At 42.7% G+C, this 18,112-nt stretch overlaps 1 protein-coding gene across 3 annotated transcripts in view; it reads left to right on the top strand.

The window, feature by feature from the left end:
* The window catches only part of banp (BTG3 associated nuclear protein), a 39,427-nt gene extending 23,441 nt beyond the window's left edge, over positions 1-15,986 (top strand). For all 3 annotated transcript variants that reach the window (XM_083974181.1, XM_083974180.1, XM_083974182.1), the window contains 2 exons: positions 10,462-10,602; positions 14,713-15,986. In XM_083974181.1, coding sequence (XP_083830307.1) covers positions 10,462-10,602; positions 14,713-14,829 — 258 coding nt within the window. In that variant the 3' untranslated portion in view covers positions 14,830-15,986. The remainder of the gene's footprint in view (positions 1-10,461; positions 10,603-14,712) is intronic.
* The last annotated feature ends 2,126 nt before the right edge of the window (positions 15,987-18,112 follow it).

The raw sequence follows: 18,112 nt of genomic DNA, 5'->3' as shown, positions 1-18,112 counted from the left end.
TTTTTTTTTTTTTTTTTTTTTTTTTGAAATTATACAGTACAGTGGACAAAAACAAAATGTGACAAAGATAACAAGAAGAAATTGTGAAACAAACAACAATATTTGTGTTAGTATGTGTGGGTGTGGGTGCGAGTGTGTGTGTGTGTGCGCACATGTGATATCTATACAGGTTGGTAAATAATAATAGTAATACTTCAATTAGGTAAAAAGGAAATAAAATGGATAAGTAATTAATAATAGACATGAGGGAGTGGGGGGGGGGGGGATAAAAAAACAAAAAAAACAAAAAAATAAATAAATAAATAAATAAAAAAAGTGACGTAACAATAGTAATATTAATAACAACAACAATACTATATTAATGATACTGATGAAGAGTAATGATGATAACAATATGGAGAGAGGATGGAGGAGGGAGGTATTTTCTCATGAATCATATGTCTGACTTGAGAATAGAGTAGAGGTCTTCCATTTGTTTATTGGCTGCAGTGATGGAAAACTTTGGGGGTTGATACGTGTTTTGATATGATGAGTCCTGCATGTGCAAAATCCGCATTTACGAAATAGATTTTTTCCCATGTGATCATTTGAACAGGAGAGGAATACATTCTGTGATCACTTGTCGAAAATGGACAGTCATCAGACTTGATCTTTCACACAGCTTGCCAGTTGTGTGTGTGTGTCAGTGTTAGAGTAAATCACACTGTCCTGTAAGTGAAGTCCAGTGCACATGATTTGGTTTCTGTTGCATAATGCTCCAGATTAGGCAGGGTTTTTTTTTCTTCAATGCGAGATAAAGTGGGAGGGTTTGGACTGTGGTTAATGGATAAGGGGTCAAGCCTCAGGTTCAGCTTTACTGACAGAATAAATTGAGGTGTCTTTGTAGTTGAGGAGACAGCGGCGTTAAAATGTTGAGAGGTCTGCAGACTGACCCCTTTCTCTGCCCTCTGTCCACCCATCACACTGCAGGAGATTTACTGCATGCAATGAGCAGAACAGTGTCCTGCACACATCTCACCATTCACTTTGTTTATGTGTTTGTCTAACTCCTCATGCACACATCGAGTCTGTGCAGTTTGGCTGCAGATGTCCTTGTATCCGGTTTCATGCCAGCCCGTGCCAGCTGAGCTCTGAACTTCGTGCAACTGTGCCAGCTGAAATGCAGCACAGGATCCAAGGTTCTCTGGCAGCCCATAAAAACCAGCTAATGCAGACGGAAGAGAAGGCAGACCCATGAAACTATAAAATAACTACTCTTTTACTGAGCTCTCTGTCTGTCATAGCCTCTTATCTAATGCCCCTCACTCTCTGGGCTGTGATCTTACCCTGCACTGATGCAGACCAAATGGAGGTTTGGAAGATGAAAGGAGTGACTGATGAGAAGGAAGGGCGAAGAAAGAAGATGGAGAGAGAGAGCCAGTAGAGGAGAACGTCTGGAAGAGATGTTTTGTCCCATTAATGATTGGAAACTGACACCAGTTGAGCTGTGAATTGGACAAAAACACACCATCTTAAAACAGATTTATGGTACCAGGAACCATTTCCACAATATGATTTCAAGATATTTGGGCTGGTCTGTATTGTTAGGCCAGTCTTAAATTTGCCTAAGGATTAATCATTTTACCATGCTAACATGGTCATCAGTGACACCGACAATGACCAGTATCACGCAACAGCAAGAAAATGAACAAAGCGGGATAGTGTTTTTAGAGAATGTAGACATTGTTTTTTCCCAAATCAGATTTTCCCTTTCATTGTTTCACTCTCAACTGTATTTCCCAAGTAAAATGTCCTTGTAACTGTTGAATTCTTCCAAAATGCAAGATTTCGCTGCTGGGGTAAACAGAGCTGAGTTGTTGAACCCAGAATTCATTTCACAGTCCGCTCAAGATAGTCAAGAACTAACCTGCTTTGTGCAGCAGATAAATGTAAGCTATGGTCTGTCTTAGTTACTTGTTATGTCTAAGCCATAGTCAAAGTCTATCTTTGAGAGACCAACCCCTGGTGCCATATAAAAGCATAGACCAGGGTTATGTTGGCTCAAACTAATACAAAAATATAAAGTGGCCACAGTGTCCCGGGATACACCCCCCACCCCTTTTTCTCTCCAGTCTACATTTGCTGTCAGTCTTCATTGTATATATGAGAAGGCAGAAAATAACAAAACTAATCTATCAACAAAAGGAGCAGCAAATCCATTGTTGAGTGAGCTCAGTTTCTTGGAGGACTCCCCTGTTCAGATATCTTTAAACCCATGCGGTCTCGGTCTGAAAAATCCAGAACATCTCAAGAGACAGCCATAAACCTTTACCAAAGTTACTAATCCTGTCATCTGCCTGCGTCATTTACTGATGATCGATCCAAATGCCGCCCATTGAGGGGGGGGGGGGTGGGTTTCGATGTGACTGTCAAGAGTATGAACCCGTTCCCCCCACCTCAGTCCCTCCCCAACTGAACCTCTGCCATCTCTTCCTGTCAACACATGTTACGGTGCATCTGGTGGATCCTCCCAAGTGGCATTGTTCATAGTCAATGTGGGAACTGGGTCACAGAAGTGAGTCCAGCTCGGCGCCGGTCCCCACGGCCGTGCTGCCAGGACCTGTAAACATAGGACCAGTCCAGGACCAGGAGAAATAAAAACCGGTTTCATGTTAGAGCGAAGGCGCAGAGAGGAAAAGTGATGTATAGATGGGTTGATGAAGGAGTGGTAAAGAAAACGAGAGCCAAAAGCGAGAGTGAAGTGAGGTAATACAGAGAGGGGAAACGGTTGGAGTAGTGTTTTGATCCCTGAACCCATGTTGTGCTGCAAGTGTTGATGTTCCTACAGTTGGATGTGTTTGTGCGAGAGACATCACTTCCTTTGATGTCAGCTGTCAGTTCGATTTGGTAAACATCTGGCGCTCTAGGACAGTGTCTGGTGTATTTGTCGTTCCTCCACACGAAGCAGATGCTTGAACAATGACTTGACCTCACAGACTCTTCTCTCGGTCCAAGAATGTTATGTTGTTTCTGTGTGTAAGAGGCTGCTCGGATTCCTGAGCTCAGGAGCATAAAAAATGAGATGAAAAGATAGAAACAAGATGTTTTATGACCAGTGTTTATTGTAAGTGGGATGTATGTAAGCAGTCAAGGATTTACTGGCGACTAGTGGTGGATCCGGTTTCAAAGGAGTAGTGGTCTGTTTTGTGTCCTTGTGGCACTGTGGCCTACAGATAAAGGGTCGTAGATCGGGGAATCCTTAGTTTTCAGTTTGTGCGTGTGTGTGTTTTGTAGTTGATCAGCATTTCTGAGCAGCGAAGAGGAGGGGTACCCCCAGTGGTCTATTCTTTTGTCTTTGTGGGCAGAGCTCAGGGTTTGCTGGCTGTATGAGTCAGAGGGACCAGATGTTTTGGACCAGATGTGTTTCAATGTCTCACCATCAGCGCAGGCTGGGTGTAGCCCGGCCTCACCAGTCCTGGCCAGGCCTGCAGTGCTCCCATCAGCCAGCAGTTTCTACTCCAGCAGGATCCTGACAGGGACATGGACTCTGGTCTCTGGGTTGATTGTAGCCAGGAGAAGGTACTGCTTGTCATGTAAACAAAATAATCAAGGTATTCCAGCATACGAGAAAGTCATAAACAGAAAGGGCATAACTTCATTAACAGAACTAGGTTACTCATCAGTCTTTCAAATTACTCTGGGCTTGTATAGAGAAGAGACTGTCAGATGTTATTTCATCTGCACAGGCACTGTAAACATGATGTGAAGTGAACATGATGCAAAGCAGCATGACTTGCAGTGATGGAACAATACCACAACAACCTATTCTTGTTGACATAAATGTGACTGTTGTACAAATAATGATGGCAGAGAAAAGACAAGGCAGATGGTTGGGATGAATCTTGCATTATACTGTCCATACTGGGCACACTGTGCAGTGTAAACAAGAAGCAGATTGTCTGCTCTGCCATTGGTTAGTTGCAGAAAATAGTGCAACTATGGAACAGCAAAAAAAAACAAAAAAAAACACTTGAAATTTGTCATTCATGTCACAGCACGCACCACTGATAGTTGTGTCTGATGATAGCCAATCAAGAGTCTGCATCTTGGCTTCCCAAAGTCCCGCAACCTCAGTGTTTTCAAACTAAAATAGGGCCAGCTGCGTTTCCATTCATTATCATCATTATACGTTTTTCTGTATAAACAGCAATAACAATTTTTACAATTCATAAATGGACATAATTGTTTGTGTGTTCAATGTTTCCCTTTGCGTTGTTTAATGTCCTCCTTATCATTTATTGTGAGGACTTGTGTAAATTGTTTCAATGCGATTTTAATATTTACTAGTCACAGTTTTAAACACGTTTCTGGTTGCCTAATTAAGACGACCGTAGTCCCAATGACCGGACTTCGCATTTGGAGGGATAGTACTAAAGTATATTGATGCACGTCTCATTTTCCTCAGTTACATTTTCTGTGAAATTGCTCTCCTTTGTCGTCTTTCTTTTCTTGTGCCATGCCTGATGACTTGTGTCTGTTTTTATATAAACACATATGGGATTTCCCACATATGGCTACTAGCTGTGGAGGTGGAAATAAGGCTAATGCACATGCATCAATGCTGAGTATTAGGCATGTGACACGTGTAAACAAAGCGAAAGCAAAGCATTTCAAAACTACAACACATGAGTGCAGATGTGGCCTAAGATGCACCACTTAAGTTGTGTTGACAAAATAACGTTCTCTCATTTCTCTCCATCAGTGTGCATTCAGAGTCAATACTAGGTCACATGACTTGTTAAGATGGGTATTTTGTGCTTTGTGATATTTTGTCAGTTGCGTTTACAACCTATGTATATCATCTCTTCTGGCTCTGTTGATTTAAACGGGATAATTGGAAACATGATAAAGTCATCATCTTAAATCATGAAATTTACAGACATTGTAAAAATGCCTGCGTCAATTAGGCAGGCCAAGTTTGTATGTGCACTAGAGAACAGAGCAAACCTTGAGCGAGATTTTTCTTCCTTTTCGTCTTTTAGAAGCGGTCTGACTTTTAATTACAGTTGTTATTTTTGTCATCAGCCCCCTTTTTTTGATTTGCTGGTTCTGGATCAGAGTTGCAGTCGAGATGGTTTTGCCATAAAACCTCTCTGAGCCTTGTCTGAATCTGACCCCCAATCTGCTGGTGGGAGTTTTCAGAGCAGAGGATGCAAAGGGAGGGTTTGATTGGATCCAGGTGTCGAGCTCTGGTGTAGAAAACAGTGTGGGTGGAGATGGGAAGCAGTGCGCCAGGTTACAAGGTCAGGGGTCGTGCAAGACTCGAAAATTAGAACAAGTGTGCATTTAAAAGGGTGATGTGTAGACAGGAGATTAACATATCAGTATTGTATTGTATGGTAGCCTCACTTGTCAAAAGGCGTAACTTATAGCTGCAAATAAGTGAGAGAATTAACACATAATGGAGGCACAGAGCATTATATTTTTTGGCCTGTTTTTCCCTTTGGGACTTGTATAACAACTCCTCTCTTGTATCCAATCGTATTTTAAGCTGAGGCCCAGCTGATAGGAGAATTGTCCCCGGACTCGGAGGTAAAATAGAAGGCATATGTAACTAAGAGAGTTAACGACTGCAGTGAGACTAATTTAGGCCAGGGTGTTCACTTTCCCAGTCTGCGCTAAACAAGCACTCAGACCACTGCTGCACTGATGCATGGGCATCTTTGCAGCCAAAGTGACAGCCAGGTCTTAGTCACCCACCTTCCTCCCCTCCCCTCCTGCCCCTCCTGCCCCACCCACTCACCCGGAGCCAGTGTTTCTGCTTGGACATCTGTCCAGGGTTGGCAGTTGCAGATGTTGTTGACGGCTGCGGAGCTGAGAGGAAGTTCCAGCTACTCCAAAGTCCAAATGTTTCTTTTTTCATTTCCCTGTTTTGGGTTTTTTTTTTTCAAATTTGAAAGAAGAGGAGGTATTCCTCTGAGAATGATAGGAACCAGATTTGTGTAGCTCCCACTTTTTTTTCTCTCTTTTTCTTTCAGAAGACAGAATTACGGTGTTTTGTGTCTATGTGTTTTTATTTTCACTAAAACCATGATCTTGTGTTACGGGAGATTCTAGCGTGCTTTGATCGCAGTGAGGGTGAAGCTAAAATCTTTAAAAGCATACTCAGACACAAACACACACATGCAAACTAAGCGGGTGACTCATAGCATCATCCGATTCACAGCTGAGTTTAACCGAGACCTCCTGAGAGCCTGGGAATCGATGCCAGCCTGCACTAAGTATGTGCAGTGGTGAAGGATGTGTGTGTTTTTTTTTTTAATTGATGCATTACTCTGAGACTTTTAGAGAGGATATGGCTGGGAATTCAGGCACATTTTTATTTTTCTGAACGATCCATATTTTCTTAAATACTTCATTCAAATAATTTAACAAGTTTCATATGATGTAAAAGGAGAAAAGCGTGTTGAGCCCAGCCCTCATATCTGCTTGTCTGAGGATTTAAAAGAAGTCTTGTTTATCCAGTTAGTTATTGTCTTTCAGTCTTGAAATGATGAATGTTTTTTGCGTTAAGCCGCTGCTGTTGTTCATTTTTGTGTCTTTCCTCTGCCTTTGCTGTATTTCTGTGTCCTGAATCCATTACTAAAAGCATTACAACATCAGCTAAAGATTTATTTTTTTCTTTCCACTTTTTCTCAAGGCTGTGGCAGCTTGCAAAGCCTGCAGAGAATTTAAGATGCTCTTGATTGTTCAACGCTCCTCTCACCATTAATGTTGCTGTATCATCGCCCTTTAATCCTGCTTGTCTGCTCTGCTGTTTGGCCCACCAGCACAGTGGTGGAGCCAGCCAGCCAGCCAGCCAGCTAGCTCTCACTATTTAAGGGTCCCATTCCTTAAAACCTTGAGGTCAACAGTAACTAATGCACTTAAGATCTGCTGATGGCCCCATGTTTCTGACAAATTGAGCTTACAACGTCAAATCTAATATATTGGATCGCAATTTAAGCGAATCCGCCCAGCTCTTAGCTGCAAACTGATGCAGTTAGGTAATCAAGGCAAGACTATGAAGTATTTTCCATTGCTTCTAGACGAGAGCCCCCCTCAAACATTTGTCACTTTGTTGTGTTATATATTAGTTTCTACTAACAGTCCTGCTTTGTTTGTCATTAAACACGATCTCTAAGCAGAGTCATTTTCTGCTTCATAAAACCTTTCCTTGATACCTTTTTGCCATTATTTTTGTTTTTGCATCATTGCCAACCAGCTTAATGATGATTATCTCCTATTAGCTGAATGGGAGGTAATTATCATCAGTACTCACAGAATTGTTTAATAGTGCACAATAGTGTTTTACATGAACTTCCAACCTTGAGGTAATCATAGACAACAAATCCATATGTTTTGCTTGTTGGGAGTACACTCTGAGCCCATTTTCTGGGCCGCCTCTGCACATAACTTGTGGCACAGATTTATTTATTTTTTTGATTTGTCTTTGACTGACTCACACTTTAAAGCCCAGCGTGACTGTATTTTCACCCAAATAGTGGAGACGAGTTGTTCTAACGAAGCAACTCGTGGGACAGGATGTGGGCCTGAGAAGTTCCTGTGTAATCGCTGCAGAGATCTCACACACCGTTCCAACTCTGTAAATGCTTTTGTGAGCCTCTGTGTGCTCCGTCTCACAGCTGAGAATGCAAACTGCTCTCAAATGGAGGTTGAGGATCTAATTGAAGGAGACAAGTGTTTACGATCTCAAGTGTCAAGCATAGCATCCCTTGAATCCCGGTAATTGTACATTTAGATACACTTTACTTTGGACAGTACAGAGTAGACCCCTGCTTTACATTATTGACACACACAAACAAGTGACTGCTGAAACGCAGCCCTTGACAGAAACCATGTTTGATTCCTAATAAGATAACATGCATCAGTATGGATGCCTGCCATGAAGACACACTAGAGCAGCTGGTTGTGTGTTTGGTTTCTCACTGTGCTCAATAGGATGACTGAGTGAGCACTGTTGGCATGTATATAGTCTCTCTGGAATACCTACTTAAGCTATATGCTGTATATGTGACGCAAAGGAATACTTCGGAAAATACAATAAATTGCTGGTGCCAGAGTTTACGATCTCTTAGCTTAGCATAAAGACTAGACTTGACATGTCCAACATGTTAATAATGATCTTAAAGGGATAGTTCAGCTTTTTTGAAGTGGGGTTCATATGAGGTACAAATGTCCATTATCTGCAGTAGAAAGGTCTCTGCTCACCCCGACTGAGAAACGCTGGCGCATCGTGCTGCTCCGTTGTGAATGAGGGACAGTTCAAGAATACGATATACTGCTGCAGCTGGTTGGAAAAGAAGTGTGTCTAACTTCTATCTAACCAACTCATTCAGTACTCCTCTATGCAGGCAGGCTTCATGACGCGCTGTCTGTCTCGCCGGTATCTCTCAGTGGAAGGGAGCGGGACCTTTCTACTGCAGATATTATACTTAATGGCCATTTGTACCTCATACAACCCCACTTCAAAAAAAAAAGCCGAACTCTCCCTTTAAAGGTACCAGTAGGAATTTTCTTTTTTACAGAGCCAAGAAGGTGATTGTTCCTGATTGGCGCTTGTGTCTTTATCACTACTGCAGAGAAACAAATGCAACTGTCTGCTTACTGTTTACAACAACACTCCACTAATTCTCTAATTGATCAGGAATGTTTTATGGGTCATCAAACACTGTGATTCATTTGACCCAGCTTCAGAAGCTATATTAAGAGTCTAACTCATACACCCCCAAACCATGTCTGTTCTCGAAGTGTCCCAGTCGTCTGATCACATGAGTCAAACAGACTTGTTACACTAATAGCTTCCATCGGGCCATCCGGGCCTGGCGCATTGTGGTGATGAGGCTGCAGATTTTGTGGTGAAACTGGCAAAGTTTGTATGATGATGAGGCAAACAAGCAGGCACCAGGGGGGGTTAACTGAACCTTTAGGGGCCATCACTAACTCAGAACTTCAAAGAGAAGGTCGGGCCCAGGGCTTGGGAGGCGATGTGGGACTTTGGGATTGAAAGGGTTAGGGGGCAACAAACATCATCTGTAATTGAGGTTTGTGAGGTTTGGGTTTTTTTTTTCTGCAGGCTTGCATATTCTCCTTTAAATTTTCAAATGCCTGTGTTCAGCATGTCCCAGCCGGTCTCAACCAGCACCAAGTGCAGCAAGAAGAAGTAAGATTGAGCTGCTGGAGACAGAGACGTCACATAACATTACAGAGAGAGCACACATACATATGAAACCTGCCAGGACGGAGACACTGAAGAGGCCTGTCTTCAGGCCAAGGCCGTGAAAAGTAAATCAGAGCATGCAGTCAGTTCATGTAGGAATGCCCTTTATTTCAAACAAGTTACATCCCCCATCACACACACACACCATTCCCCTCTGGAAAACTTATTGTCAGAAAGCTCTGGGTAGCAGTGGAGTCTCTGACCCCTCGTCTGGTTGAAATGAACACGCACAGGCACAAAGCTGAGTGAATGTTTCCCTCCATCTGTCTTCCTCTGTGTTTGTGTTGACAGGATGAGTGTACGTTAATTTGTATGTGTGTTGTCCCATGGGAGTTATGCTATTTAAATTAACAGCAGTGCTCTGCTAATCCCTAGCGCGCGCGTATGTGTGTCTGTGTGTTTGAGACTGTGTGAACTTGCACAAGTACACATCCTCTGAGTTTGTGGTTGTAGTCTATATATAGGAATTGCCTCAACAAACTATAGGAATACCCCTAAAACACTCCAGCTGCACTGCTCTGCTCTGTAATTAGTGCATTGAGACTGCCGAGCTCTAACGTGGCCTGGCTGACTTTCAACACTGCGGGGGATTAGGATCCCCCTGTGATGTCTCACTATCCACCCTCTGCCAATTCTTTTTTATTTCTCTTGTCTAGATAATGAAACAAACCCAAATACACACAAACACTAACTAGTACATCATGTTTTAGAGTCCAGGAAATCAAAACTTGTAAAAAATAAAATTGAATTGAATGGACCATAAAGTTCCTCCCCCGACTGGATGTATAAACAGAGGGTGGGATGCGAAGGGGGTGAGAACAGCGCGGCTTAGATGTTTATTTACGTCACTCAGATACCACCGCACTGCTCTTTTTCCTTGCCACACAGCCACTTTGTGTGTTTGTGTGACACCGTGCTTGTACACATCGATGGCTGCAATCAATAAAGGAACATAAACACATCAGATCAGCGCGCAAATGAGGCTTTTGGCCGTTTGTTTTTATTTGGTTCCTGTTTCCACTCATGTGCGCTGTAGGTCACTGCAGAGCGCCGAGCAGATTGTTGCTTATTTAAAACTCGACTGGATGGAGCTGATGATGATGATGATGATGATGATGTGGCAACACAGTCAGATCTATTTCACTTTGACCGCTGATAAGATTGAAATGCCAGTGATGGTTGACACCTCTCCTCTGTCATAGGTGCTGCACGGAGCTCAGCTGATAGCGGTGGCGTCAGCTGACGGAGGGGCCACAGCGGTCGAGGGTTCCTCTCTCCCCCCTGACATCCAAGTGCAGTACGTTCAACTAGCCCCCGTTCCGGACCACACAGCTGCCGTCCAGGTAAAAACAACACACACACACACACACACATGCAAAACTCAAAAGTCTTCCAGGCCTCCTTACACGTGTACACACTAAGACACAGATTGTGTTTGTAACTGAATAGCAGTCCAAGTGCTGCAGCAGCTGTCATTAGTACGAGGTGAAACAGACCCCAGTGTTAATCAAAATCAGCCCCTCTTCACAGTCCATAACAAATAACTGTGTTCTCAACCTCCTTGTGATCTACACTGACTTTGTAATCAGTCCATGGGTGGTGCCATGAATCTGTGCAGTGTAGTCAGCGCTCAGCCAAAGGATCCGAATCCCATTATTTTGTGTATTTTGGTACTCTAAGGCTCCGTCAGTGCTATTTGGATAATTCATGTAACTATAGGTATAAGTTACAACCCATAAATTCTGCAAATTGCTTTTTACAAAATTGAGCTAAATGCACAGCACTTATGAGCCTCACCAGTTGTTTTGTTTTTTTAACTTTACATCTTCAGTTAATTGAAAACACTTTTCTTCCTGACAAACAACACAACACCAACTCAAGTTGTTAAAAAACAGATACAGAATCCAAAAGGGATTTCATTAAATGCGCTGAGCTTATCAAACAGGGCTCTACCTCTGTGCCAGTAGCGGCACCGTCGGAAAACTACCAGATTCTAAGCTCAAATGTCTCTCACCTTGGAGGCTTTTAAAAACCCTTTTAATTCATTTTAATGAAGTGTATTTTTTCAACACTTTTTGTGTTTTTAGTGATGACTCAACAAGTAGAATTTCACGTTCATCCAAGTGTCGAAACAACCAGTCACCTCACATGAACTGCCTGCCAGTTTTTCGGCTCTATACATACGTGGAACAGTGGTTCATTGTGCTTGTGTCAACCTTTCAAAAAACAGTTTTTAATCTAATAAATGTCACAAGTGAAAAACCCACTGTACTTATAGATGGAAATTCATGCTCTTTAAAAGGAAGGGCCAATACTTAATTGTCTTTAAACTGAATAATTAAACCCCATCCACCTTTAAAAAAACATTAATAAAGAGCCCATCCTCTCTATCATAACTTCTTTTTTTTCTCTGGGTATTTTTTTTCTTTCTTCTCCTCCATCAGGGAATTAGGTGCTGACTCCGGGCCGAAATGTCTGGTTGTTGGGCCCAACACGTGCCTTCTTAAACTCTAGAAAGATTTGCTTAGCATCACAAGGGGGCGAATGTATCCTCAAATATTTCATTCATAATTACTGAAATGTTGAAATAGTAAAATGAGTGTAATTTCAGCAATTTAGCCAAACTACTTGCAGGTATGTTGAGTCTGCTTTTCTCCCATTGTCATTCAGCTTTCAATTCTCATGACGGGTGTTTGGACAAACGGTAATTCACCATGAGAAAGTGGAGTTGATGGAGTGTTAGATGGGAAGTTGGTAATTAATTGATATGCCTCCAACCCTTAGATGATTGAGCTTGTTGAGAAGCAGCCACATGTGGAATCAGGATGGTGTCCAGGCACGTGGCACAGCTCCCTTTCAAGTGGCCAGTTTAACTCTGAGGGATAAAAAACAACACCAGCCCTTTAGTCTCTCTGCTTTTCTTCTCTTCAACATATCTATTATATTATATTCTCCTTAACTGTTTCTTTTTACTCACATCACAAGCTAAAGACGGCCACCCTTTAGTCAAGTTGTTGTTTTATCCGTTATAATGAGAACTTCAAATGATGTGTAGCTGTAAAAAATAATGTTCCCGTCCTATTCTGATCCTCTTGCAGACTTTGTAATGGGATTGATCATATTCATCTGGCTGCATACCATGTGGAGAGCAAATGTGCTGACCAGCTCCACATCAGGTTTTGGGATTTCCTCATTCAGACTTGTGTCTTCTCGCTATGACCCCGTCTTGTTGTCCATTTGTTGTCTTTAGTTGTCTTGGTAATTGGTTCCTTGCCCCTGTGAGTGTGCAGGCAGTGAAAGCGCTCCATGTTGATTGGATTTTTTTTCTTTTTGGGTGCAGATGATACACAAACTGATAGACCCTGAAGCTATATTTATTCGTGTGTTCATGAGCTTGCACAAGTATTGCCACCCCGTGTACTGTATTCCAAGATCTGCGCTCCATGTTTCTTGGCGCAGCGAGCAATCAAGCTGTTTGTTTACTCAACTGATTGGTTCGAATGGATTTTTATGTCTAAAAAGAGCTCATTTTTTCCCCTCATGTTTGATTGTGCGCAGATCTTGTTGAAAATCAACAAAGAGGATATAGGTCTGGTCAGTCATCAGCTTTCTATTCAACGCAGTCGGGGTCTAGTGAGGGAGCTTTGATGTAGTCAGTGGGACAGAGTGAAACCGTCTGCGACCAATGTGGCGTCAATTGATCAAACAGTATTTAAATCTGTCAAAAGCAGGTTTTCATTAGACTTCATTCTCAAATTAATGTACGGTGTTAATGGGTCAAGAAAACAAGGCCACAGCTGAGATACATCCAGTATGTTCAAATGGAGCTTTCTTTTGGTTTTCCATTGTTTAAAGTATGCTTTAAAGAAACGAGCAAGGATCTATCCAAACAAGAACTGATCACATGACATATTATGTAATGATATATAATGCAAGCAAACAAAAGTCAAGGGCGGAAGGAAAATAAAAGACACAGAAGAGCCACTGACCAGTTACAGCAGTAAATATAAACTGATACAGTATTGTGAAACACAAAGTACAAAGTGTCATTGAGTCAAGTGGCCAATGTTGCAGCATAGACGCTTCAGCCCGGCCGGCCTGGTACAGGGTGGCCTACTGTCACAGTTTGATTTTGATGCCCATCAATGTGAACATCACTGAGTTTCAGTTCAAAGTTCAGAGCAAGGTTAGCCCCCGTCCCCCCTGACCCACGTCCCGTTTTCTCCAAAGTGTTGAATTGAGAGAATCGCTCTCATCTGTTTCCAGACATATGGAAGCCTTTATAGAAGTTTTTGAAAAATTACTTAGGCTTTTGTATTTATTTATCTCCGCATTTTTCCTCTCTCTTTATGTAATAGTTTCCATTGCACAAACTACATGAAGTAGGAAGGGTGGGAGGCAAAGACACAGTGATATTTCCATGGGACATTTCTGATGCAGTTGGTGAAAATATGTGGTCGAATTTTGACTCAAAGTTTCTTCTCCTGCTCAAGTCTCAAGTCTGGACCGTAGAGGACAAATAGCCTGGTTTTGACAGACTTCTCTCCGAAATTGTTGCTGATCCATACGGTTCGAAGCAATTGATCTATTATCTATGAATATGTTTGTGTCCACTGTCCAGTGTTTCAAACAGTTAGAAAACTGGAGGTGGTGTTGCTGTGATGCCCGTCAGCCCATGAGCGCACAGTAGTTGTTACTGCATTACTGCCCATTACTGAGTACTCATGAGTCAGGCCACTCTCATCTTGTCACCAAGCCTTCAATTTGATCTAATCTAAACACCTATGAATAAAGTTTCCATGGTGACAAAATGTGTCCACACAGACACACAGCCACCTGCCAAAGTATGCCACACACACACATACGCACAAGGTGAAAACGATACCAGCTTCTCCTCTGTCGCAGCTGCGAACATGGATCCATATGAGTTGTTCTTGGCTTCTCCGGCTGCCAGTGGTTACAGTGTGTCAGCCTGTTGTTGCATTGTGTGTGCTGCTGTGGTGCAGCTGTGCTGGAGTCAGCGCTGTTGTCTAGTGACAGCGCGCTGGGCTGGAGTGAGGATTAAATGCTGCAGGTGTGTTTGAGGGAACCTTTGGCGTGCGTTCGAGGAAGGAGTGAGTCACTCCCCGTGGTCATCATCCAGGACTGAGTCATGAACCTCTCATCTTTTAGGTTTTTTTTGCCCATACAATACCTCACTGTGTCTGACCCTGGCCATAGAGACAGTCTGAGCGTTAAAATACAAATAGCCCATCTCTTGTCAACCACCTGTCACTCTGCTTCTTCTCTCATTCCTTTCACCATTCTCCTCTTTCTTCCCCTCTGATGTATCTCCTCTCTGATCTCACTCATCATTCCTCTGTTCAAGCAGGATGCTACATGATTAGTACGTTTCATGTGCAAGCTCTCACTGCGCTGTCCTCCCTCTCCCTCTTGTCTTTCATGTGTCCCAGGCTGCCGAGCTGGCCCCCGCCCTGCAGACGGACATGGAGGTAAAAGAGGCCATCCAGGGTGCCATCCAGGGTGAGAACGGAGAGGTGGTCCAGATCGTCACCTCCGTGGCCACCTGAGAGCAGCCCGTCTGCTTCGACACAGCCCAGATCTCTGTCCCTACAGCATGGCCCGACGGAGCTCGGTGGAACAGCAGAGGTCAACAAGTGCATACAGTCTGACAAACAATCAAGTCAGAAGACTTTTTTTTTTTTTTGATCAAATACTGAACATCGCTGATGAAATGGAGGGAAGAACCATTTTTCTTGTTTTGTTTTGAGTTTTTTTTTCCTGCAAAACTGCTCAATCCCTTGCCAACCAGATGTCGCAATGTGGAAATGTTCACAGAGAACTCAAAAAGACCCTAATACTCCGAAATCAACTGCGGTCTTTCTGGTGTTTTCCGCACCAGAACGACCTGGCCCACCGCAGAATACACAGTGGGATTATTTTCTATCCAGGGAGGATGCTGCTCATGTAGCCCGTCATTCTGCCACTTCATCAACGCACACACTTGTTTACATCAACTTTGGAAAATAGTTGTTATTTGGAGTTAAGCTGCTTGGGCTGACCCTGAAACCCTTATAAGGGGTTTGTAAAAAAACAAAAAAACTCTGAATCCCACCTCAAACAACCAGGACTGAGCTCCTTTTCTCACCATTTTCTGTCATTTCTTGTCATGGTGGACTTGCACAGGAGAGCACGTTTAGCTGAGGACAGCTACACTTGGTTGTGTTTAATGTCACTCTGTGTGAATTAGTCCATACTGTGTCTCCTGGCTGTGAGCCCATACCTTCTTTTATTACGCTCATCTTGTTTTCATATTTCTTTAGCCGCACAGCTTTGTTTTGCGTTTTGATTTATCTTATTGTAATCTGCCGGTATTTTTGGAGAGCTTTAATTTCAGAGGTAGAAGACCATTAAGTAGAGGAGATGGTGCCAGTGGTAGACAAGTTGCTCGTAGGCTTGTAGAATACCAACGAAAACCCTTGTTTTGTCTCTGTGAAAGATACATTCATGTGAATAAAACATGTTTGTGGTTGCCATAAAAGTGTGTTTTTATTTTGGTTTCTTTCTCAATTTCCATCAACCGTAATGATCAAAGTAGCTTCAAAGTTTTTTAAGACATGACACTGCTTTCATCCGGTGCAAATAGACATCTGACGAAAGCATGAAATAATAGTTTGGTTTTTGAGGTCTTGTTTTATGTTGAGCTCATGTATTTACCATTTTTCAAAGTAAATATATATCATGACAACTTCAATAACATATAATAGGATTAAGCTACTGTATTGTCAGCAATCTTGACAAAATGACAAAAACAAGCTTTGAGATATTTTGCCATAAGACTTGTTATGTTGTACATAACACTTTGTGATCTGTAATTGCTTTTCTTCACAGTCCCCAGTGTGCCCATGCTGTGGTTATGTTCTGTCAGTGAAAACAAAGAGAATGTATTGTTGTGTTGTGCTGGAGTGATGCTCCTCTAATGATGAATATCTGTGCAGCTAGTGAGAAGAGAGATAAGTGAGACACACAGCTGAGCCTGTGTGTTGCTTTGGGGAAGTTTCCCATGCTCAGTGTGATGTAATAGTATATTTTGGAGTTGGGGAAAGAACCAGGCGACAAAATGAACTTGATAAAACAACATCCATGGTCTTGGCTGCTTCCTCTTGTTTCCTCTCAGTCTGTTGTTGCTGTCTCTGACCCCCTTTAAACTGCCTCTTCATCTTGTCTAGCCCCTTCTCTGCATCTTCTCCTGCTCCACTAGGGTTTCCCTTCCCCTCCTCTGGAAGCCCTGCTATAGTTAATTCACTGTCTTTACCGTTATACACTAATCTGGGCTAAAATTTCATAGAAGGGACCGCGGGGTCCATCCCTTTGAAATAATCTTGATGCAGCTGAGTTCAAAAGTTGGCGTGGACAACTGTCCCCCGCCCCCGCCCCCCCTCACCCGCCCATGACCGCTCCATTAAATCTTGGACTTGGAAGGAAACAGACCCAAGATCATAATAGTCTTTTTGCTCTTCACTTTTTTTTTTTACAACCCTGGGCTGCATCCAAGGGCTGGAGTGGTCACCATGGTGACGGGCCCTCTCTCAGGCTGCCTCGGAGATAACCTGCTGAAAACAGAAATGAGTGATAGATGGCGAGATGAGATTGTTTGGAAGCAGAATGCATGTTTGGAGAGAGGCAGCGGAGTGATGGACAGAGACCAGGCGTTGTATCTTTCCTCTCCCGGCGGCTCTCCTGTGTTCTCCTCAAACTGAAGGCGGCTCCGCGGTATCTGCTGCAACATGCAATGTTGTCTACCTGCCTCCGTTGCTTTGACACCAGCTGCACATAGCTCCCCCAGCTCAAACTTTTTTTTTTTAATAAGGTTAGAGGAGATATCTCAGGATGTGTAAAGATGAGTGAACATATTTGTTGAGGCAAAATGTCCAAACACACTGTTTCTATAACACCATAAATCAGCAATTGTTAATCTTGGGGGAAACAAAGCTTCCCACAGCCAAGGATTTATCTGTCTCATGTCAGTGGACAGATTACAGCAGAGCACCACTGTCACAGTTGACAGGGTACTCACTTTTGTTTTTTTTGCTGAATATTTCAGAAAGGTCAGAACAGGGTTTGCAAACTTTGCCTTTTCAAACATTTCTGTCCTTTCATTCATCTTTATATACAATAAATTATGGGGAAATCGTGGTTACATGTGTTACTCAGCAGCAATTGTTGGACCTGTTGTTGCATACATGGACATCTGAGGAACAGTTTCTTAAAGAAGTCAATAATGTAAATGGCCCAAGCTTCTAAATAGATATGTGGGATCATAAATTAGTTTAATTTTCCTTTTTCATATGATTTCATATGAGACTCTTATATTTGTTTGTTTGTTTAGATGCCTAAATCATAGTAATACACATTTTCACAGCATAAAATACGCAGTGTACAGATCATTTGCATCACTTGCATTCACAGTGCTGATGGAAAAAAGTGAATAAGTGAACCCCTGCCTCTAATAACTGATTGAACCTCCTTTGGCAGCAATAACATTAAACAAGCACTCCCAGTAGCTGCTCAATGTTCAGGAGGAAATTTGGACCATTGCTCCTCCAGAGCTTCCTCAGCTCAGCCACGTTGCCGTTTAGGGCGTCTGGTGTTCAGCGCGCTACACAGCATGTCTACTGGGTTAACTGGCAGATTGTCTGAAACTGTCCTGCCATGGATACCATTCTCCATGCACCATGCACTGTGATTTGAGTTAAGTAAACTCATGAACAGAGACGCAAAGCAGCTCCAATGATACCTTTAAGTCTTTAAAGGCACTTTTAACTGCCTTGCCATTGCCTTGTGCTTCGGGAA

The sequence above is a fragment of the Trachurus trachurus genome, assembly GCF_905171665.1.
Source record: "Trachurus trachurus genome assembly, chromosome: 6".
Lineage (NCBI taxonomy): Eukaryota > Metazoa > Chordata > Actinopteri > Carangiformes > Carangidae > Trachurus > Trachurus trachurus.
Note: the sequence above shows the minus strand (reverse complement) of the source record. Positions and strands in the feature narration are given on the sequence as shown.